General features: G+C 40.7%; 1 protein-coding gene across 1 annotated transcript; it reads right to left on the minus strand.

Moving 5' to 3' along the window:
- Window positions 1–5,906: 5,906 nt before the first annotated feature.
- Window positions 5,907–6,695, minus strand: LOC110607467. Its single transcript, XM_021746587.1, has 2 exons — window positions 6,206–6,695; window positions 5,907–6,112 (listed from the first exon to the last, which is right to left on the minus strand). The coding sequence occupies exons 1-2, from the start codon at window positions 6,693–6,695 to the stop codon at window positions 5,907–5,909; spliced, it is 696 nt and encodes a 231-aa protein (XP_021602279.1).
- Window positions 6,696–19,244: the final 12,549 nt, after the last annotated feature.

Raw genomic sequence — 19,244 nt, forward strand, 5'->3', positions numbered from 1 at the left:
GATCGAGAGAGAGACGACCTAAACTCGGAGATCCAAGCAAATGAGCTCCTGAGTTCCCAAAGCTCCAAAACTTGGTTTAAATGTTCAAAACTTGCAATGTGAGTTTAAAACTTAAGAAAAATGGAAGAGATTTGGAATAAGAACACAAGAGTTGCAAAAAGGAAGGTCGGAAGCTTGCTGTGGCCGAAAATGGGAGAAAGCTCGCCCATTTCGGCTAAGTGCCCCTTTTATAGGTGGCTGGCCAGGCCACGTTCGGGGGCCGAATGTGCCTCCGCATCCATGCAATGTTCGGCGGCCGAACCTGGACTTCCCCAACTCATGCTTTCGGGGGCCTAACGTGCCTCCAAAACGCATGCATGTTCGGCGGCCGAACTTGACTTTTGGCGGCCGAACCTGGGTTTTCCTCCAATGCTATTTTCATGCAAAAACTCATTTAGTTTCATACTTTAAAACCATTAAAAACATGAAAACATTTTATGAAAGCATGGTTCTACCCTTTCTAGAGGTCTCCGACATCCGAGATTCCACCGGACGGTAGGAATTCTGATACCGGAGTCTAGCCGGGTATTACAACCTCAATACCTTCTACTAATACCACATGCCCCAAGAATGAAATGCTCCTCAACCAAAACTCACACTTAGAGAACTTGGCATATAAACCATGCTCTCTCAGTGTTTGCAGAACTGTCCTCAGATGCTGGGCATGCTCCTCTGCATCTCTGGAGTACACTAAGATATCATCGATGAAGACAATAACAAAGTGATCCAGATACTCGCTAAAAACTCTATTCATGAGATCCATGAATGCTGCAGGGGCGTTAGTCAACCCGAACGGCATTACTATGAACTCATAATGCCCATATCTGGACCTGAAAGCTGTCTTTGGCACATCTGCCTCTCTGACTCTCAACTGATGATACCCGTACCTCAGATCTATTTTAGAAAAACAACCTGCTCTAGCTAGCTGGTCAAATAGATCATCGATCCTGGGCAGGGGATACTTATTCTTAGTAGTGACCTTGTTCAACTGCCTGTAGTCGATACAAAGTCTGAGGGATCCATCCTTCTTTCTGACAAACAGTACTGGAGCACCCCAAGGTGAGGTACTAGGGCGGATGAAACCCTTATCTACCAAGTCCTGCAACTACTCTTTCAGCTCTTTTAACTCTGCTGGCGCCATCCTGTAGGGAGGAATAGAGATAGGTCTAGTACCAGGCAGCAATTCTATTTTAAACTCTATCTCCCTATCAGGTGGTAGTCCTGGAAGCTCGTCTGGGAAGACGTCTGGAAATTCTCGGACTACTGGTACCGAGGCTGGTTCCCTAACCTGATTATCTAGCTCTCTCACATGAGCTAGAAACCCCTGACAACCCCTCTTAAGCAACCTACGAGCCTGCAGGGCTGAGATCAAACCGCTAGGAGTACCTCTTCTGTCTCCTCTGAAGACACACTCTGACCCCTCATGGTCTCTGAGACTAACTACCTTGTCTCTGCAGTCCAAGGTAGCTCCATATATAGATAGCCAATCCATCCCTAGAATGACATCAAAATCCATCAAATCTAGAACCACCAGGTCAGCTGGAAGGCATCTACCCTTTATGAACACGAAACTGAAGCGATAGACCGACTCTGCCACTGATGGGTCACATTTGGGTCCACTGACCCAGAGAGGACACTCTAACTCAGAGATCATCAGACCCAATCTCTCCACGTCTCCAGAAGCAATAAAAGAGTGAGAAGCACCGGGGACCATCAAAGCATACACATCAGAACACCCAATGATGAGATTACCTAACACCACTGTGTTCGACGTGTTTGCCTCCTTCTAAGTCACAGTGAAGATTCGTGTTGGGGCTACAGGACCTCCACCTCGGGAACCTGCTACTGAAGAAGAGGCTGACCCTCTTCCTCTTCCTCTACCACTGCTCTGAGGTATGGCTGGAGCTGCTGGCTGAGCCACACTACCAGAAGTCATCTGCTGGGATGGTGCCGTAAAGGTCGCCTTAGGACATTCCCGTACAAAATGCCCCTCCTGCCCACAGTTAAAGTAGGCTGTAGATCCCAACCGATAAACTCCTTTATGCGGTCTCCCGCATCTCCCACATACTAGACTGCTTGCGCCAGAGCTAGAGCCATTACCCATTCCCAGACCAGACTTGATCTTGCTCCAGAACTTATTCTTTGTACCTTTTGCCTTTCCCCATTTTTTGCTGCCTGAAGCTGCTGCACTGGGGGTCTTAGACCCCGAAGGCTGTGCCACTTGCTGTTTTACTGACCCCTGAATGATGGCACTTGCTTCCATCTTCCTGGCTGCATCCACAATAGAGTGGAAACTCTCCTTCTCTGCTGGAAGAATCAAGGAGGAATACCTGGGATGAAGTCTCATGGTATATCTCCTTGCCTTCTTTTGGTCAGTGTCATAAGCCTGACCCACATACTGAAGCAGATCCAGGAACTTATCTGTATATTCATCTACACTCATTTCTTCAGTCTGCCTCAACTGCTCAAATTCTATCACTTTCAGCTCCCTGGAACTGTCAGGAAAAGCCCACCCTGCAAACTCATTGGCGAACTCTCCCCAAGACATGCTGTCCAATCTGGGGTCCACATAATTCGTGAACCACTCTCGAGCTTTCCTACATTTTAATGTGAACCCTGCCATCTCAATGGCTCTGCTATCATCAGCTCCTAACTCATCGGTTATCATCTTAACCGTTTTGAGGTACTCAAATGGATCATCTCCCGTATTGAATTTGGGAGCATCCAACTTCAAATACTCTGTCATTTTTACTTTGCTTCCCTCAGCTGAGCTAGGTTGAGGTACTTGGACAACAGGAACTATTGGTTCTGGTTTTGGGGGTGGAGGAGGTACTGTATCACTTGGCTCAGGGTATGCTGAACTGGGATGGAAAGGTGTGGGTGGATACATGGGATATGGTGGGTAAAAAGGAGGATAAGGCATGTACGGCATGTAGGTAGGATATGGGGTAAAACCAGAGTAATCCGACGTACCCCCCATCGGATACCCCGAGCCCTGTGGAAAGGGTGGATATTGGGGTGGATAACCAAACCCCGAGGCCTGAGCGCCTCCAAGAGACTCTCCCATACCCTCTTCAGATCTGTCCATACCCATGCTTTCCTCCCTGCCCTGATCCACATCCATAGCTTCCCTCACTTCCTCTGACCTCCCTCCTCTATCTGTTCCTCTTCTGCTCTCGTCAAAAGACCTTCTAGGGTCCCTTGACGTACCCTCCCTGCTTGATCTCTGAGATCTCGCCCTTGGCAACGCAGGAGGACGAGCAGCTGCACCCTCACTTTCTGGTGGGACTCCAGTCAATCGTGCAGATCGACGAGTTCCTCTCATCTTACCTTACTGGAAAACAACACATAACAGCATACATCAGCAAATAAACATCACATAACAACAATGCACATGCATAAATCATGGCATTACACAACATCATATAGACAGGACTCAACATCCTATCCTAGTGGACATGATTTCCTCTTGTACTTAACCTACACTCTATGAGCCCGACACTTTCTCTATAGGTCCGACCATATGAACCTAGGGCTCTGATACCAATCTGTAACGACCCGGGAACCGGACCGCTACCGGCGCTAGGATCCAAGTCGACTTAAGATCGCCAGGACCCATAACAAGCCTGCTATACTGTCTGTGTACCTGTAAAATCCCATACATGATCATACATTTTCTGTAAAAGTATAAAACTTTGCTCTGAACCACGGCTCTACCTGTGCATGCACTATCTCTGTACTACAGAACCCCTTACTAGAGCTTGCTCCAGACGGGTTAAACTCATACTCTGGTAAGCCTGGTTTTCATTCTCATAAAAACATTTACATACAATAAACAGATCATGTATACAAAAAGGCTTTACAACACATCTAGGTCAAGCACCATTCTCAACTCTATACAATACCATTACAACTCTTTACACAATAATACATGTCCACACTATGCTATTTCAAAATTCTTTACTCTTTCTGTACTCTTCTGACTCCCCCTGTACTCTGATCCTACAAAACTGGGGTTAAGGGAGAGGGGTGAGCTATACTAGCCCAGCGAGTAGAACAGTAAAACATGTTAATGAAACATGCTCAAATAAAATGCATCATATCACAGACAATTCACGGCAAGGATGAATGTGTCACCAATAGTCCCGACATCCTATCCTCGTGCCAGTGCATAGAATGGGCACCTGGTCTTCCTGTCTTACCTGATACCTCGTGCCAGGGCGTAGAATGGGCACCTGGTCTTCCTGTCTTACCTGATAACTCGTGCCAGGGCGTAGAATGGGCACCTGGACTTTCTCATAACTAGTGCCAAGGCGTAGAATGGGCACCTGGTCTTTCTCAGAGACTAATGGATCACTCACATTCCATCCACATCAACAACATAAAATGCAATGCAACATCTTCGTGAGTTCTAATGCAATCAACCTATTGCATAATCATGGTGTATGAAACATGCTCAAAAGTATTTGCTTACTCATATTTAAAAGATTCAGTTTAGTTCCACTCACCTCTGGCTGACTCTGAACTGACTCTGGAAACTCTGAAGCAGTGCTCACTGCTGATCTCTTTGGTGCCTCTGGTCCGTTCCTACACAGGTGGACTCAAATGAGGGACCAAACTAACTCACGAACATTTCTAAAATACTCCCCAAAAACCCCCTAAAATATCCTAAAACAATCAAGGAAAACATGCAAAGGAAGGCTGGACAAGGCACTTTCGGCGGCAGGTTCGGCGGCCGAAGTCCTTTCCAGAGCTGAAACTCAAGCACTTTCAGCGACACTTCGGCTGCCGAAAGTCCTCTCCAGAGACAAAACTCATGCATGTTCGGCGGCCGAACCTCCCCTCTAGAGCCGAAAGTCCAAACTTTCGAGGGCAAGCTTGGGCAAGCTTAGGCAGCTGAAACCACTTCCTTAGCATGTTCGGCGGCCGAACCCTCTTTCGGCGACTGAAACTGGGTTCTCCAGTAAGGCAGAACCCTGCTCAACTTCATGCAATCTTCCGCCAAACTTCTCAAACATGCACACTTCAACTCTACAACACACAAATACGCAACCAAAAGCACAAAGGGATCCAAAACTACCTCAAAACCCCAACAAACATCACAACTAAACACATAAGCATGCTTTGACCACAAATCAACCAAAAACTCAACTTACCCTAATCATGCATCTCTACCCAAAAACCTTCATAAAACCTTTATAAAACATCAAAGAAGCTAAAGATCTACACTTACCTCTTGAAGATCTAGAGGATATGTGATCCTAACGTGGAGATATGGAGCAACTCTCTCTCAAACTCTCCAAACTTCAAAATCTTGGGTTTTAGCTCAAAACCTTCAAAACAACATACAAACTCAACAAAACTTTGAAAGATTTGTAAAAGTCATGAAGATTACCCAAGGAAGAGCATGGTCTCACCGAGGTCCGTGAAAATGGAAGAAACTTATCCATTTCACCGACCTAGGGCCTTTTATAGGTGGCTGGCCAGACCACCTTCGGCGGCCTAACGTGAATCCAAACTTATGCATGTTCGGCGGCCGAACTTTCACCTTCGGCGGCCGAACCTTGCATTTCTTCCTTGGCTCTTTTCTTTCCAAAAAACTTATTTCCTTTATACTTAAAACATAAAAACATACTACAATGCTTTAGAAAAACATAAATCTTACCCTTCTAGAGGATTCCGACATCCTAGATTCCACCGGAAAGTAGAATTCCGATGCCGGACTCTAGCCGGGTATTACATGTACAACCACTATCAATGAACCAAATAAGGTTATCAGCAACTCTATATGACTGAGAAGCCATGAACATATGATCTTCCTAGTGCTTAAGTTGATCATCAATGAAATTAGCTTGCTGACCCTACTGCTAGTTTTGAGCTTTGCCCTGTCTAATTATGCAATCTTTGGAAATATGACCATATTTCTTGCAATAATGGCATTGCACAGGCTTAATACCATTTTTCTGCCAACAATCCTTCTCCAAGTGATTTATTTTTCTATAGGTTGAACAAGGTGGAAATTTGCCCTTTTTTGCAGCGCTACTTCCACTTTTAGGTTGCTTGTCCTGCTTTCCTTTATGTATTGTAACAAAAGCCTTCTTAAAAGCATATTCTTATCTAAAAAATCTCCTTTGCTTAGTAGCTTGTAAAGAATTTATGAGCTCACGTAGAATGATCTTGCTAAGATCTTTAGAGTCCTCCAAAGATGAGATTTTAGACTCAAATCTCTCAAGCAGGCTCATAAGAACCTTCTCCTCAACTCTTTTATCTATTAAATCTTCAGCCAACAACCTGATTTTGTTGACCATAGCCATTAATCTATCAATGTACTCCTTCAAAGTTTTAGATTCTTTTATTTTTAGAACCTCAAACTCCCTTCTCAAGTTGAGAATAGTTATCTGCCTCAAGCTTTCACTTCCTTGTAACTCCTCCTTAAGTCTGTCCCAAGCTTCTTTTGTAGATTCACAAGCCATGATTCTTGTGAAAATCACATCAGAGACAAAGGAATGAAGACATAACATAGCCTTGAATCCCTTAGCACACTCTTCACTATGAGCCTTAATTTGAGTAACAGTAGGATTATCTCTTAAGAGAGCTGGTTCTTTACCAGTTTTAGTCACCTCCCACATATCAAAAGTTTTGAGATAAGCCTGCATCTTCACAGCTCAGATCACATAGCCTTCTCCAGAAAATAAAGGTGGTGAAGGAGCAAAATACCCATTAGAAGCCATCACTATGCACTCTAGTGTTTAAAGGTTTTTTAGTAAGGGGATTCTCACTTTTTTTTCTCTCTTTTACAGCTCCTAAAGAATATAAGAAGCACTAATACCACTGTTAGGAGTTGGAGTAGAGAATAAATAACTAAATACTGAAATTAAATATTTAGAACTGAAAATAAATATCTAAAACCAGTAGCGAACTAAGCAAAAAAAAACAGAGTAACTCAAAACGTCTCTAACTCTCTTCTTCTCTTACTAGAGATGATAATTTATTGAATATATAGCCAAATGAGGCTGATTACACAGATTATAAGAAAGATTAGCAACTCTCATAAGTAAGAAAGCATGGTGAAGATATAGTGAGTTGTATTATAATCAGCTACCTAACTTTTACATCACTACATTTATAACAAAAAGTAAACTTTATCAAAATATTAACTAAGACTTAAGCAATTTAAGTATCTAGAAAAAGTCTCATCAGTCACAATCCCTTCAAGTGAGGAAAGGCTCCTTTTTCTCCACTTGAAATGTGGTTTCCTTTTTCGTCTTGTTTTTTTTGGAGTAAATCCAACAATTTCACTAAGAGGGATGGATAAATATGCTTTTGCTTTCCTTTATTTTTAGTTAAGTTCCTTGTTGATTTTTGTGTTTGTAACGTTAGGGCTTTCTACATGTAGGTTATGGTTTTTGCTAATTCATTGTTGAAGTTTCTCGGTGATAGAGAGGGAATTTTGCATAGATCATAGAATACATTGGAAGCTCTAAGTTCATCAAAAACCTAAAAAAGAGTGACACGGCTGGAGCTCTGCCTCCTCCCCTATTTGGACCTATGTTGTGTGCATCCAAAGGTATAATTAGAGATTTATTTCTTGAAGATGATAGTTCAAGTCTCTATTATGTTTATGTTATTTATAAGCCTGCTTTTTGTTTCTTAAGTAACCTGTTTTTTAGGTTTAGTGGATGGAAAATACAACATTTTAGGTTGTACAATACTGCTTCAAATTTGGGATAAAACTTTTGCAACTCTTCCTTGCGCTATCTGAAAAAGAGATATTTGATCCAAACTACCGCATATGAATCGTGTCTCTCTGCTAGAATTAAGTTTGTGAGCTTATGATTTTTTGTATTATGATTTTTGAATTGCTATATTTTTTAAATATATTTTTGTATCTCTACTTTGGATTTTAAATTTTATCAAGAAAATATTTTATATTTTGAAAAAATTTCTAGAAAATATAAAAGAGAAATTCTTATTTAGGCATTAATTATAAAGATTATACAAAATAAATAATAATATTTAATATATTAGAAAAAAATTATAGTTAGTACTGAAAGGAACTCCACCCTGAAATCAGCAAGTTTTATCGTCATCAAGATTTACATCCACAAATAATATAGCTAAAATGTTATCCTACTCTCTGTCTTTTCTTCCACTAATATTTCAACAATAATTAGAGTTTTTATTCGGATTTTTTTTTATTATTTTACGTCCAAAAAATAAATTTTTTAAAATTCTGGTTCAGGAATATTTATTAAATAGTAATATTTAATATATTAGAAAAAATTGTAGCTAGACAGTACTGAAAGGAACACCCCAATCAACGCGTTTTTATCGTTATTAAGATTTACCTCCACAAAAAAAAAAAAATATATAGCTAAAATATTGTCCTACTCTCTGTCCCTTCTTCCACCTAGTATTTCAAAGATAAGTTTCGGGCTTTTTTCTGTTGGTGGAGTTGAATTTTTAAACTAAATAGGTATGTTTATATTAATAAAAAATTTGTTATAATAAAATATATTATTTTTATTATAAAAATTATAATATATATTTTATAATTTAATTTTATAATAAAATATTAAATTATAATATTATAATATTATATATGAAAAATTTAAATAAATAACTCAATTAATATCTAATTTATTATTTGTATATATATATATTAATTTATAATAATAAAATTTAGAAAAATATAAATTAAAATAAAAAAAATGATGTTTTCACTCTAATTTCTATAAAAAAAATTAAAAATAACCAATAAAAATATAATATTGCCATTAACATATAAGATATATAATCGTAATTAATTTTTTTTTTTAAATTTTGTGTGGCGATATGTAATCGTAAATAAATTAAATTCATTTATGGCATACCCTATGAAAGGGCTCTAAACAATGATGGATTATTTTTTAACAATTAAATTCATCGTTGTTGAAAGGACAATTGATGAAAAAGACTAACGATTTGTGGATATTTATATTTTTATTTTAATTTTTTAATTTTTTAATTTTAATTTTTTAATTTTAATTTAATTGATTTAATTTTTAATTGATATGACATTTGTAAATTTTAATATAATTTTAGTTAATTTATAAATTATTAAATTTGATAATTTATATCACAATTTAATAATTTAATTGATATATTACTTTATTATTATTATTTTTTATATAAATTAACAATTAAATGATTAAAAATATTCTAATGTTTATATTATTTTATATTTTAATTTAAACATTTAAATTTTAATTTAATTGAGTCATTATATATAAATGTAATTTTAATCGATTTTAAAAATTAAAATATAAGAGTTAAAAATAGAATGTGAAATATAATATTTTATTATTTTTTAAATATAAATTAATTATATATATATAAATAATATTATTTTATTTTTAACTATAATTAAATAATATATTTAATTTTAAATACAATAATAATGAACTATTGCACTTACAGATTTAATTCGGTGATAAATATATCGGTGGTAAATATATTAGAGTAAATCTGAGAGAGTTTAGATTCTACACACCTAATTTTCCATCTTTATTTCAAAAAAAAAAAGTAATAATGGACTATTAAAGATGTAATTTTCATAATAAATAGATTTTGCATTCTGGTAAATGAATCTGGTAGCAATTTCAGATTTTATTCTCAATTTTCATTTTAAAAAATAATAATAAATAAATTTTATTTTATATTAATAATTATTAAATTTTATAATAATTATATTATTTTTAATTATTTTGAATACACTATTATTTTAAATTAAATAATATATCTTATTATTAAATATTCATAATTATTATTATAAAATAAAATTTATCTTTAATAAAATTTATTACGATTAAAGATGTAAACTCTGTATTAATAATTACATTATTTATTTTTTAATTTAATTTTAAAAATTAAATAAATTTGCATTCAAATATACATATTGAATTGTTTACATTAAAATATAAAATAATATAACTATTAAATTTTCAATCAATTAATCAATCAAAAAATGATTATAACAATTTTCACATAAATTATTAAATTTAAAAATATATAAATCAATTAAAATTACACTAAAATATAAAAATTAAATTAATTAAAATTAAAATATTACGCGTAAACATTTAATTTTTTTAAGTAAATTGACCTTATTAAAAATACTATTTTATACGCCTAGAAAATGGCTCTGATAACCGCTGGGTCTCTTCCCCTCCCAGGCCTGGGTCAGGGCCCATAATAGCAAAGGTCGGCCCAAAGCCCGGAACACCTCAGGAAAAGCCTGCCCACAGCAATGGACCAGATCTGAAGACATCAGCCGACCTGGGCCACCTTTGAGTTCAGAACCTACTGTGTTGGAGCCAGCCCCGTGATGGGACCCAAGAATGGGCACCAGGCTCGGTCTTTTCACAGCCCTTCTTGCACGCGCTCTGGAGGGAATTAAATGGTCATCTAACATGAGTAAGGGGAACTGACACCACTGTATGAACAGAGCTGAATGATAGAGACAGACGTCCCTATAGCAGAGAGGCCGTTAAACGTCATTGGTCAAAAGAAGAAAAAGAATAAAGCGAGAGGGGCACCCTTTTCTCAGACCAAGCTTACTCAACCATTGTAAACTATATTTTCTCTGGATCTCAGAGTATCAATTGGCGCCGTCTGTGGGGAGAAGGAGATCTTTCTGTCACCGGAGTTTCACTCTTAAAAAACCTTTTGAGATCCACAACGGCCAACCATAACGAAAACAACATTACCAACACCCTCAATGACCTAAGCTCTGCCCAAGAGGGGCAACCGTTCTCTTTCTCCAGCCCCACAACTCCCAATAACCAACCACAAACCCCTTTTAATCCCTCGCCGAACTCAGCAGGGAATGTACCCGGAGCCATGGCCCTCCAGTTACAAAATACTGCCCACTGGCTGGGGCAAATGATGCAGCAAAGGGGCCTCAACACCCCATCGAATATGCTGACTGTGATAGAAGCAATCCAAACCAACGAGCCCCAGCCTACTGATAGAGCATATTTTAGTCCTTTTTATCTTGATATTATTAATGATTATTTACATGATTTATACTTAATTTAGTGCTCTTGACATTATTTTGCAGATAATGGTGAAAAAGGACATTTTGGAGAAAATACCCTTAAAACTGCCTTAAATGAAGCAAAGGAGAGCAAGCCTGCCAAGTTGGAATCAAGTGAAGCTAAATAAGGAAAGTTCTAAATAAGGAAAGTGGCAAAGAAGGAAAGAACATTCAGCCAAAGCAATTTGAAATTCAAATTTCAAATCTCCAATCTCCAAGTAGCATTTTCCTTATTCAAGAAGCCAAGTCTCAAGTTGCCATATATGAAGAGCCAAATAAGGAAAATATTTTGAAATTCAAATCTTCAAGATTCATATTCAAATTTTGAATTTTAAAATCCAGCTTATCAAGGAAGCCAAATCCAAAGATCACATGCTTGCCACCACATGCCTTGCACATTCAAAACTCAAATTGCAAAGAAGGCTCCACCTTCCTTATTAGTGCATGGGCGGCAAGGAGAATGTGAAGCCAAGTCTTGGGCACCTTGGGCAGCATCTTGAAGACACTTGGGCAGCAAACAAAGACCAAAAGACCCATTCTTGCACAAGCCACACATGCCCCATGTTTTTCCCTTCACACATGTGCATGGATGGCACATCTTGGACCAAGGGCATTTTGGGCAGCCTTTTGAAACCCTAAGACGGCACCTTAAAACATATTTAAAGATCTCAAAGAGGCCATCCAAGGCAGATTGGAAGAAGACACCATTCGGCCAAGGCAAGGAGGAGTGGCTGGCGCTCTCCCTTCTCCATCTCCATCTTCGGTTCTTCATCTTTTGCTTTCCCCTTTTATTTTCTGTTTTGTTTCAGCCATGAGTGGCTGAAACCTTTTATTCTAGTTGAAGATTGGTTGAAACTAAGGTTGTTTTATGGATTGTGAGATCTGAACATAAACTATTTGTCTTTGATTTGTTCAATATTCATGCAATTTAGTACTTGAATCTATGATTACTTTGTTGTTTTGATCAAATTGGCCACTTGATTCTTGATTGCAAGGTAATTGATTGTTAGTTTGGATAATTTTTAGTCCGTAATTGCTGAAATTATTCAGACCTAAGAACACTTGGTGTAATAACTAAGGAATTGTATGATCTAGCAACATCTCCATGAGTTTGGGTAGCTAGGATTAGATCTCTCTATTTCTTCATACAATTGACAATTGTTTTGATGCCTAAGGCCTAAGGACATTCCTTGGCAATTTGTTAATTAGTAATTGATTAGAGGACGTTCCCTAATTGATTTAATCATAAGGAGAGACATGGTGGTGAGAAGCGTTTTCCATCTCCATAACTAATCTATTGAATCAATCAAGAGAACATAAGTTTCAATGATCAATCCAAACAACCAAAGTGGATCTATCTCTTCAACTAGACCTTTCTCATATTGAATTTCTCTTTTATTTAATCACTTGCTTATTTAATTGCTTTCAGTAGTTTGCTAATCAAATCAATCTCAAAACCCCCCCTTTTTTACTTTTATTGCACTTTATTTTTATTCCGCTTTCAGTTTATCTCGTTTTCAATTTTATCTCGTTTCAATTTATTTTGCTTTCCATTTATTTCTCTTTCAGTTTTATCTCGTTATATCTCGTTTCAGTTTATTTTGCTTTCCGATTATTTTTCTTTCAGTTTTATCTCGTTTTCAGTTTTCTTCTTTTTCAGTTTATTTTTATTTCAGTTTATTTTATTGGTCTTGATAAGGAAAATAGGTAAGTTCTCAATTCCTTGTGGATTCGATCCTTTCACCACTATCTGCAGTTGTAAATTGTTGATAACCAGAAAGGTTATTTTTTACCGACTTCGACAACCGCGAGTCACCTACCTTCAATCACCCCCAACAAAACAGCAGAGAAACCGGAGAAAGAGGCAGAAGGGCCGGTGAAGAAGAGGAGCCGCAGGCTAGAGTCCATGGGAGAAGGGTAAGGGAGCCGATAGAAAATGACGAGGTGGACATTTACTCTGCCAAAACAACTAGATGAACAGAGAACGAAGAATGCAAGGAGGAGTACCGCGTGAAGAAGAGGCCCAGACAAGAAGAAGAAAATGTAGATCAAAAGTTACAGAAAATGAGAGAACAGCTTTTGGCCGAGTTGGGGGCAAAGGATCATAATCAGACCCTCTTACCTGCATCCTCGCCCGTCTCAAGATGGGTGCAACAGGAGATCATCCCCAAAAAGTTTATGATGCCGCCTATGGCAGCATACGACAGAACGGGAAATCCCAGGGAGCACGTCCTTAACTATAAAACTTTCATGGAGCTGCAGACCTTATCGGATGCCTTGATGTGCAAGGTATTCCCCATGACGCTCACAGGGCCAGCACGGGCGTGGTTCAATAGCTTGAAAACTGAAAGTATCAGAAGCTTCGGAGACGTTGCCAATGTATTCATCAATCGGTTCATAGCAGGAGTGCCGGGAGACAGAAAAACTAGTTACCTAGAGACGGTCGGGCAAAGGAGAAATGAATCCTTGAGGGAATATGTAGCCCACTTCAATACGGAGGTCCTGCAGATCCCTGAGCTAGATGAGGGTAGGGCGGTGGAAGCCATGCAGAAAGGAACCACCTCTCCCGAGGTTTTCGGCTCGTTGAGTAGGAAGCCCCCTACCTCGCTAGCAGATCTGATGAAGAGGGCAGAAAAATACATAAGGCAGGATGACGCCTTGATGATGAGCAGATTCGCTAAAGAGGCGGCAGACAGAGGAAAAGCCCCGGAGGAGAGGAGGCCGGAAAGACATGAAAAGAGGCAAAACAAAAAGCCTGAGGCGTACAGACAACCCTGGGATCATAGGGACCAAAGACCATTTCCTCCGCGAGTTCCTGAGACCTTGACCCCTCTCAATGCCTCCCGAGCCGAGGTGCTCATGACAGTCCAAAACCAGGAGTTTCTCCAATGGCCCAAGCCCATGAAGGCCGAAGCAAGCCAAAGTGATCCTGATAAATACTGTCAGTACCAGCGCACGTATGGCCACGACACCAATAACTGTTACCAACTGATCAGCGAGATTGAAAGGCTGATTAAAAGAGGATACCTACAGAGTTTTGTGAAAAAACTGGAAGAAGAAAGACTCCAGCAAAATCCTACAACAGAAAGACCTCGGAGGACGGGAATGGGACCAGTGAATGACGGTTCCAGTGGAACCATCAATATGATTATCGGGGGAACTGGAGGTCGGATGAGCAGGAGAGGAAGGAAAAGGGGCCGAGATGGGGAAGGCAGCAGTACAGAAGTCATGCAAGTGGCAGAACACTCTCCAACGGTCATCTCTTTCTCCCCAGAAGATGCCCATGGTATTCAGATGCCTCACCATGATGCTCTCGCTATTGAAGCCGTCATTCACAACTACCGAGTCCAGAAGATCCTGGTTGATGACGTAAGCAAGGTGAACTTATTGTCGTACAGGGTTTTCCAGCAAATGAGAATTCCCGAAGAGCAGTTAGTTCGGGATCAGGCCTCGGTGAAGGGGATCGGAGGAGTCCCGGTACCTGTGGAAGGAAAGGTGAAATTGGCTCTGACCCTCGGAGAAGCACCCTTGGCTCGAACTCACTACGAAGTATTCTTAGTGGTAAAGATTCCCCTGAACTATAATGCCATACTAGGGAGGCCTGTGTTGTATGATTTCGAGGTAGTGACCAGCATCAAATACCTGGCCATGAAGTTCCCAACCGAAGCAGGAATGGGAGTAGTCAGAGGGTGTCAAGAAGAGGCAAGAGTAGTATACCTGGCCATAGTGTCGGAACCGAGCTCGGCAGGGGAAAAATTTGACTCGGAAGTCCTGGAAGTCCGAGATGAGAAGAAAGAAGCCAGAACAAAACCTGTTGAAGAACTGGAAACTTTCCCCTTATCAGAAGCAGAAGCAGACAAGGTTTTCAGTCTCAATGCTGGCCTGACTGAAGAGCAAAAACCTGAAGCAATGGCCCTGATTCGAAGTCACGCCTCGAGCTTCGCCTGGAAGCCATTTGACATACCTGGGATAGACCCTGAGGTGATGACTCACAAGCTGAACGTCCTCCCTGAAGCCAAGCCGATAAAGCAGAAGAAGAGAGTGGTAGGAAGAGAGAAGCAACAGACCACCAGGGAGGAGGTATAAAAGCTGGAGGAAGCAGAGTTTATTAGGGAAGTAATGTACCCGCAATGGCTAGCAAATCATGTACTAGTGAAAAAAAGCCAATGGCAAGTATAGGATGTGCATAGATTTTATTGACCTAAACCAGGCATGCCCTAAAGATTGTTACCCCCTGCCTGATATTAATAAAAGGGTCGACTCTACGGCCGGTTTTGATTATATGTCGTCTCTGGATGCAATGTCTGGTTACCACCAAATCCCAATGGACAGTTCGGATGAGGAAAAGACCTTGTTCATAACAGAAGATGGGACTTACTGTTACAAGGCCATGCCTTTTGGGCTGAAGAATGCTGGGGCAATATACCAGAGATTGATGAACAAGATTTTCAAAGACCAGATTGGTAGGAATGTTGAAGTGTACGTGGATGATATGGTGGTAAAGAGTCCAACTTTTTAGCAACACTTGATAGACCTGCGGGAAGTATTTGAGGTACTGGTGCGATACAGAATGAGGCTGAACCCAGCAAAATGCACTTTCTTCATTAGAGGCGGAAAATTCTTGGGTTACATGGTGAGTGGAAAAGGTATTGAGCCCAATCCTGAGAAGGTGAAAGCCATATTGAAAATGCCTGAGCCGACCTATGTGAGGGACGTCCAAAGACTCACTGGAAGGGTAGTAGCGCTCAATCGTTTCATGTCAAGGTCGGCAGAAAGGTGCCTGCCATTCTTCAAGAAGTTGAGAGAAGTTCCGAATTTCGAATGGACCGAGGATTGTCAAGAAGCTTTTAAAGAGCTCAAGTGCTATCTCAATTCGCGACATGTACTCAGTAGTCCGCTAGAAGGGAAAGAGCTCTTAATCTACTTATCAGCCTCGGAATAAGCTATCAGCACCGTACTGGTGAGAGTGGAAGGAGGAGAGCAAAAACCAGTATTCTATGTTAGCAAAGTGCTCGAAGATGCTGAGACAAGATATCTAAACATCGAAAAAATAGCATATGCTCTATTGTTAGCGGTCAGAAAATTCAAGGTATACCTAGAGAGCCATCAAGGAGTAGTGATGACAGACCAGCCGTTGAAAAAAATTCTCCACAGACCAGAAACTTCAGGTTAGATGCTTGCATGGTCTATTGAGATCATCCCTTACTGCTTAGAGTACCGACCTCGCACAACCACAAAATCTCAAGCCCTCGCCGACTTCATAGCAGAGTGCTCCTTCAACGAAAAACAAACAGAACCTGGTAAGACGTCCTCAAGAGCATTAGAAGGGGAGAAGGAAAGGCAATCCTCTCAGGAATTCAGCTAGAAGTTGTATGTGGATGGGGCATCCAGTGCTGGGGGCAGCGGCGCTGGAATAATGCTGAAAGGACCTGAAGGGTTCAAAGTTTGTTATGCTTTGCGCCTGGATTTCAATGCCTCCAACAATGTAGCAGAATATGAAGCCCTGATAAACGGGATGCTGATTGCAATGGAAGTAGGGGCAACCGACCTCGAGATAAATAGCGATTCTCAGCTAGTGATCAGCCAGATAACGGGAGCATATCAGGCAAGAGACCCGACCATGCAGAACTACTTGACGAGGGTAAAGGCCATAGAGGCCGAACTCAGAAGCCAAGGGATCATGGTAAGATATCAGAGAATACCTCGGGAAGAAAATGAAGAGGCAGATTTACTCAGTCGATTATCTAGGGAAGAACTGGAACAGCTCCCCGATGAGGTATACATACAGTACATCAACACTCCTGCCTTTGACAAGGAAAACACCGTAATGGAGATTGAGGAAAGACGGAACTGGATGACCCCGTACCTCGAATATTTGGAGAGGGGAAAGCTCCCTGAAGATAAAGCCGAAGCAAAGAAAATTGCAGCTCGGGCTGCCAACTACCAAGCGGTAAGAGGAACCCTATATCGAAGAGGGAAGTCTAGCCCATGGCTCCGATGTGTGAGCCCGGAAGAAGCTGTAAGGGTGATGGAAGAAATAAATCAAGGAATATGTGGAGCCCATGAAGGAGCAGGGACATTGGCAAACAAAATATTGAGACAGGGATACTACTGGCCCACTGTCAAAAGGGAGGCCGAGGAGTTCGTCCAAAGATGTGACGTATGCCAAAGGTTTGCCAACGCCATCAACATTCCAGCCACACCTCAATCCAGCATATCCAGCCCATGGCTGTTCTCACAGTGGGGCATAGACATCCTAGGGCCTTTTCCCAAGACCACAGGACAGAAGAAGTTTATAATAGTGGCTGTGGAGTACTTTTCAAAATAGCCAGAGGCAAAGGCAGTCTCCACAATTACAGCAAGAAAAATGATAGATTTCGTCTGGAGTAATATCGTCTGCAGATTCGGGATACCAAGAGTGCTCATATCAGATAACGGCCAGCAGTTCGACTGCAAGACTTTCAAAGAATTCACAAAAAATATGAGTATATGGCACAAATTTTCCTTAGTGGCCCACCCTCAAACCAATGGTCAGACAGAGGTCACGAACCGAGCTATCCTACAAGGTCTGAAGAAGCGACTGGATGGAGCCAAGAAAAATTAGGCTGACGAGCTTAACAGTATCCTATGGGCATTCCGAACCACACCTCGGACACCAATAAAAGAAACACCTTTCGCGTTGGCATTCAGAACCGAAGCTGTGGTACCAGTCGAGTTGCAAATCCCTACTCACAGAGTACAGTACAACAGTGAGAGCACCAATGATGATAAGTTGAGAAGCAACCTGGATATCATGGAGGAAATCAGAGACGAAGCCCAGCTTCGTACTGCCGCTTACCCGCAAAGAGCAGTCCGCTATTATAACCAAAGGGTTAAAGAGAGAAATCTGAAGGCGGGAGACCTGGCATTAAGAAAGCTAGAAGCCACGAGGAAGAGAGCTGCAATAGGAAAGCTAGCACCAACTTGGGAAGGCCCCTTCAGGATAGTTAGAGTTGTAAAGCCCGGCGTATATCGAATTGAAGACTTACAAGGAAACTTGGAACCTCACTCTTGGAATATTCAGCATTTGAAGATGTATTTCCCTTGAATGTACACAAATATAGGCAAGCACTTGTATTATGAGAAATATGAATGAAATAAATAAAAATATTTGCATCTGATGCTTATGCCAAAACGTGTTATTTTTATTATTGTTATAAGGCAAGATTCCCTTGAAAAAAGAGAAAAACAACCACATCAATTCTAAATCTTGTTCAAAACCTCAGTGAGGTAGGTGACTGGGCTCCAAAATGACCCCGGTACTGCAAAATCGGCTGAGATGATGAAGCGACAGTAAGGTCAAAAGTGCCTGAATCTTGTTCAAGACCTCAGTGAAGTAGGTAACCGGGCTCCAAAATGACCCCAGTATCGCAAAACCGGCTGAGATGATGAAGCAACAGTAAGACCAAAAGTGCCTGAATCTTGTTCAAGACCTTAGTGAGGTAGGTGACCGGACTCCAAAATGACCCCGGCACCGCAAAACTGGCTGAGATGATGAAGCGACAGTAAGGCTAAAAGTGCCTGAATCTTGTTCAAGCTCTCAGTGAGGTAGGTGACTGGTCTCATAGAATGAACCAGCACCACAAAACCGACTGAGATGATAAAGCGACAGTAAGGCCAAAAGTGCCTGAATCTTGTTCAAGACCTCAGTGAGGTAGGTGATCGGGTTCCAAAATGACCCCGGCACTGCAAAATCGACTGAGATGATGAAGCGAGGCCAAAATTGCTTGAATCTTGTTCAAGACCTCAGTGAGGTAGGTCACCGAGCTCCAAAATGACCCCGGCACTGCAAAACTGGCTGAGATGATGAAGCGACAGTAAGGCCAAAAGTGCCTGAATCTTGTTCAAGACCTCAGTGAGGTAGATGATCGGGCTCCAAAATGACCCCGGCACTGCAAAACTGGCTGAGATGATGAAGCGACAGTAAGGCCAAAAGTGCCTGAATCTTGTTCAAGCCCTTAGTGAGGTAGGTGACTGGTCTCATAGAATGAACCAGCACCACAAAACCGGCTGAGAGTGTAACGACCCGGAAACCGATACCCCTCTGTAACGGCCCGAACCGCTACCGGCGCTAGGATCCAGATCGGCT

Source organism: Manihot esculenta, chromosome 13 (genome assembly GCF_001659605.2).
Source record: "Manihot esculenta cultivar AM560-2 chromosome 13, M.esculenta_v8, whole genome shotgun sequence".
NCBI lineage: Eukaryota > Viridiplantae > Streptophyta > Magnoliopsida > Malpighiales > Euphorbiaceae > Manihot > Manihot esculenta.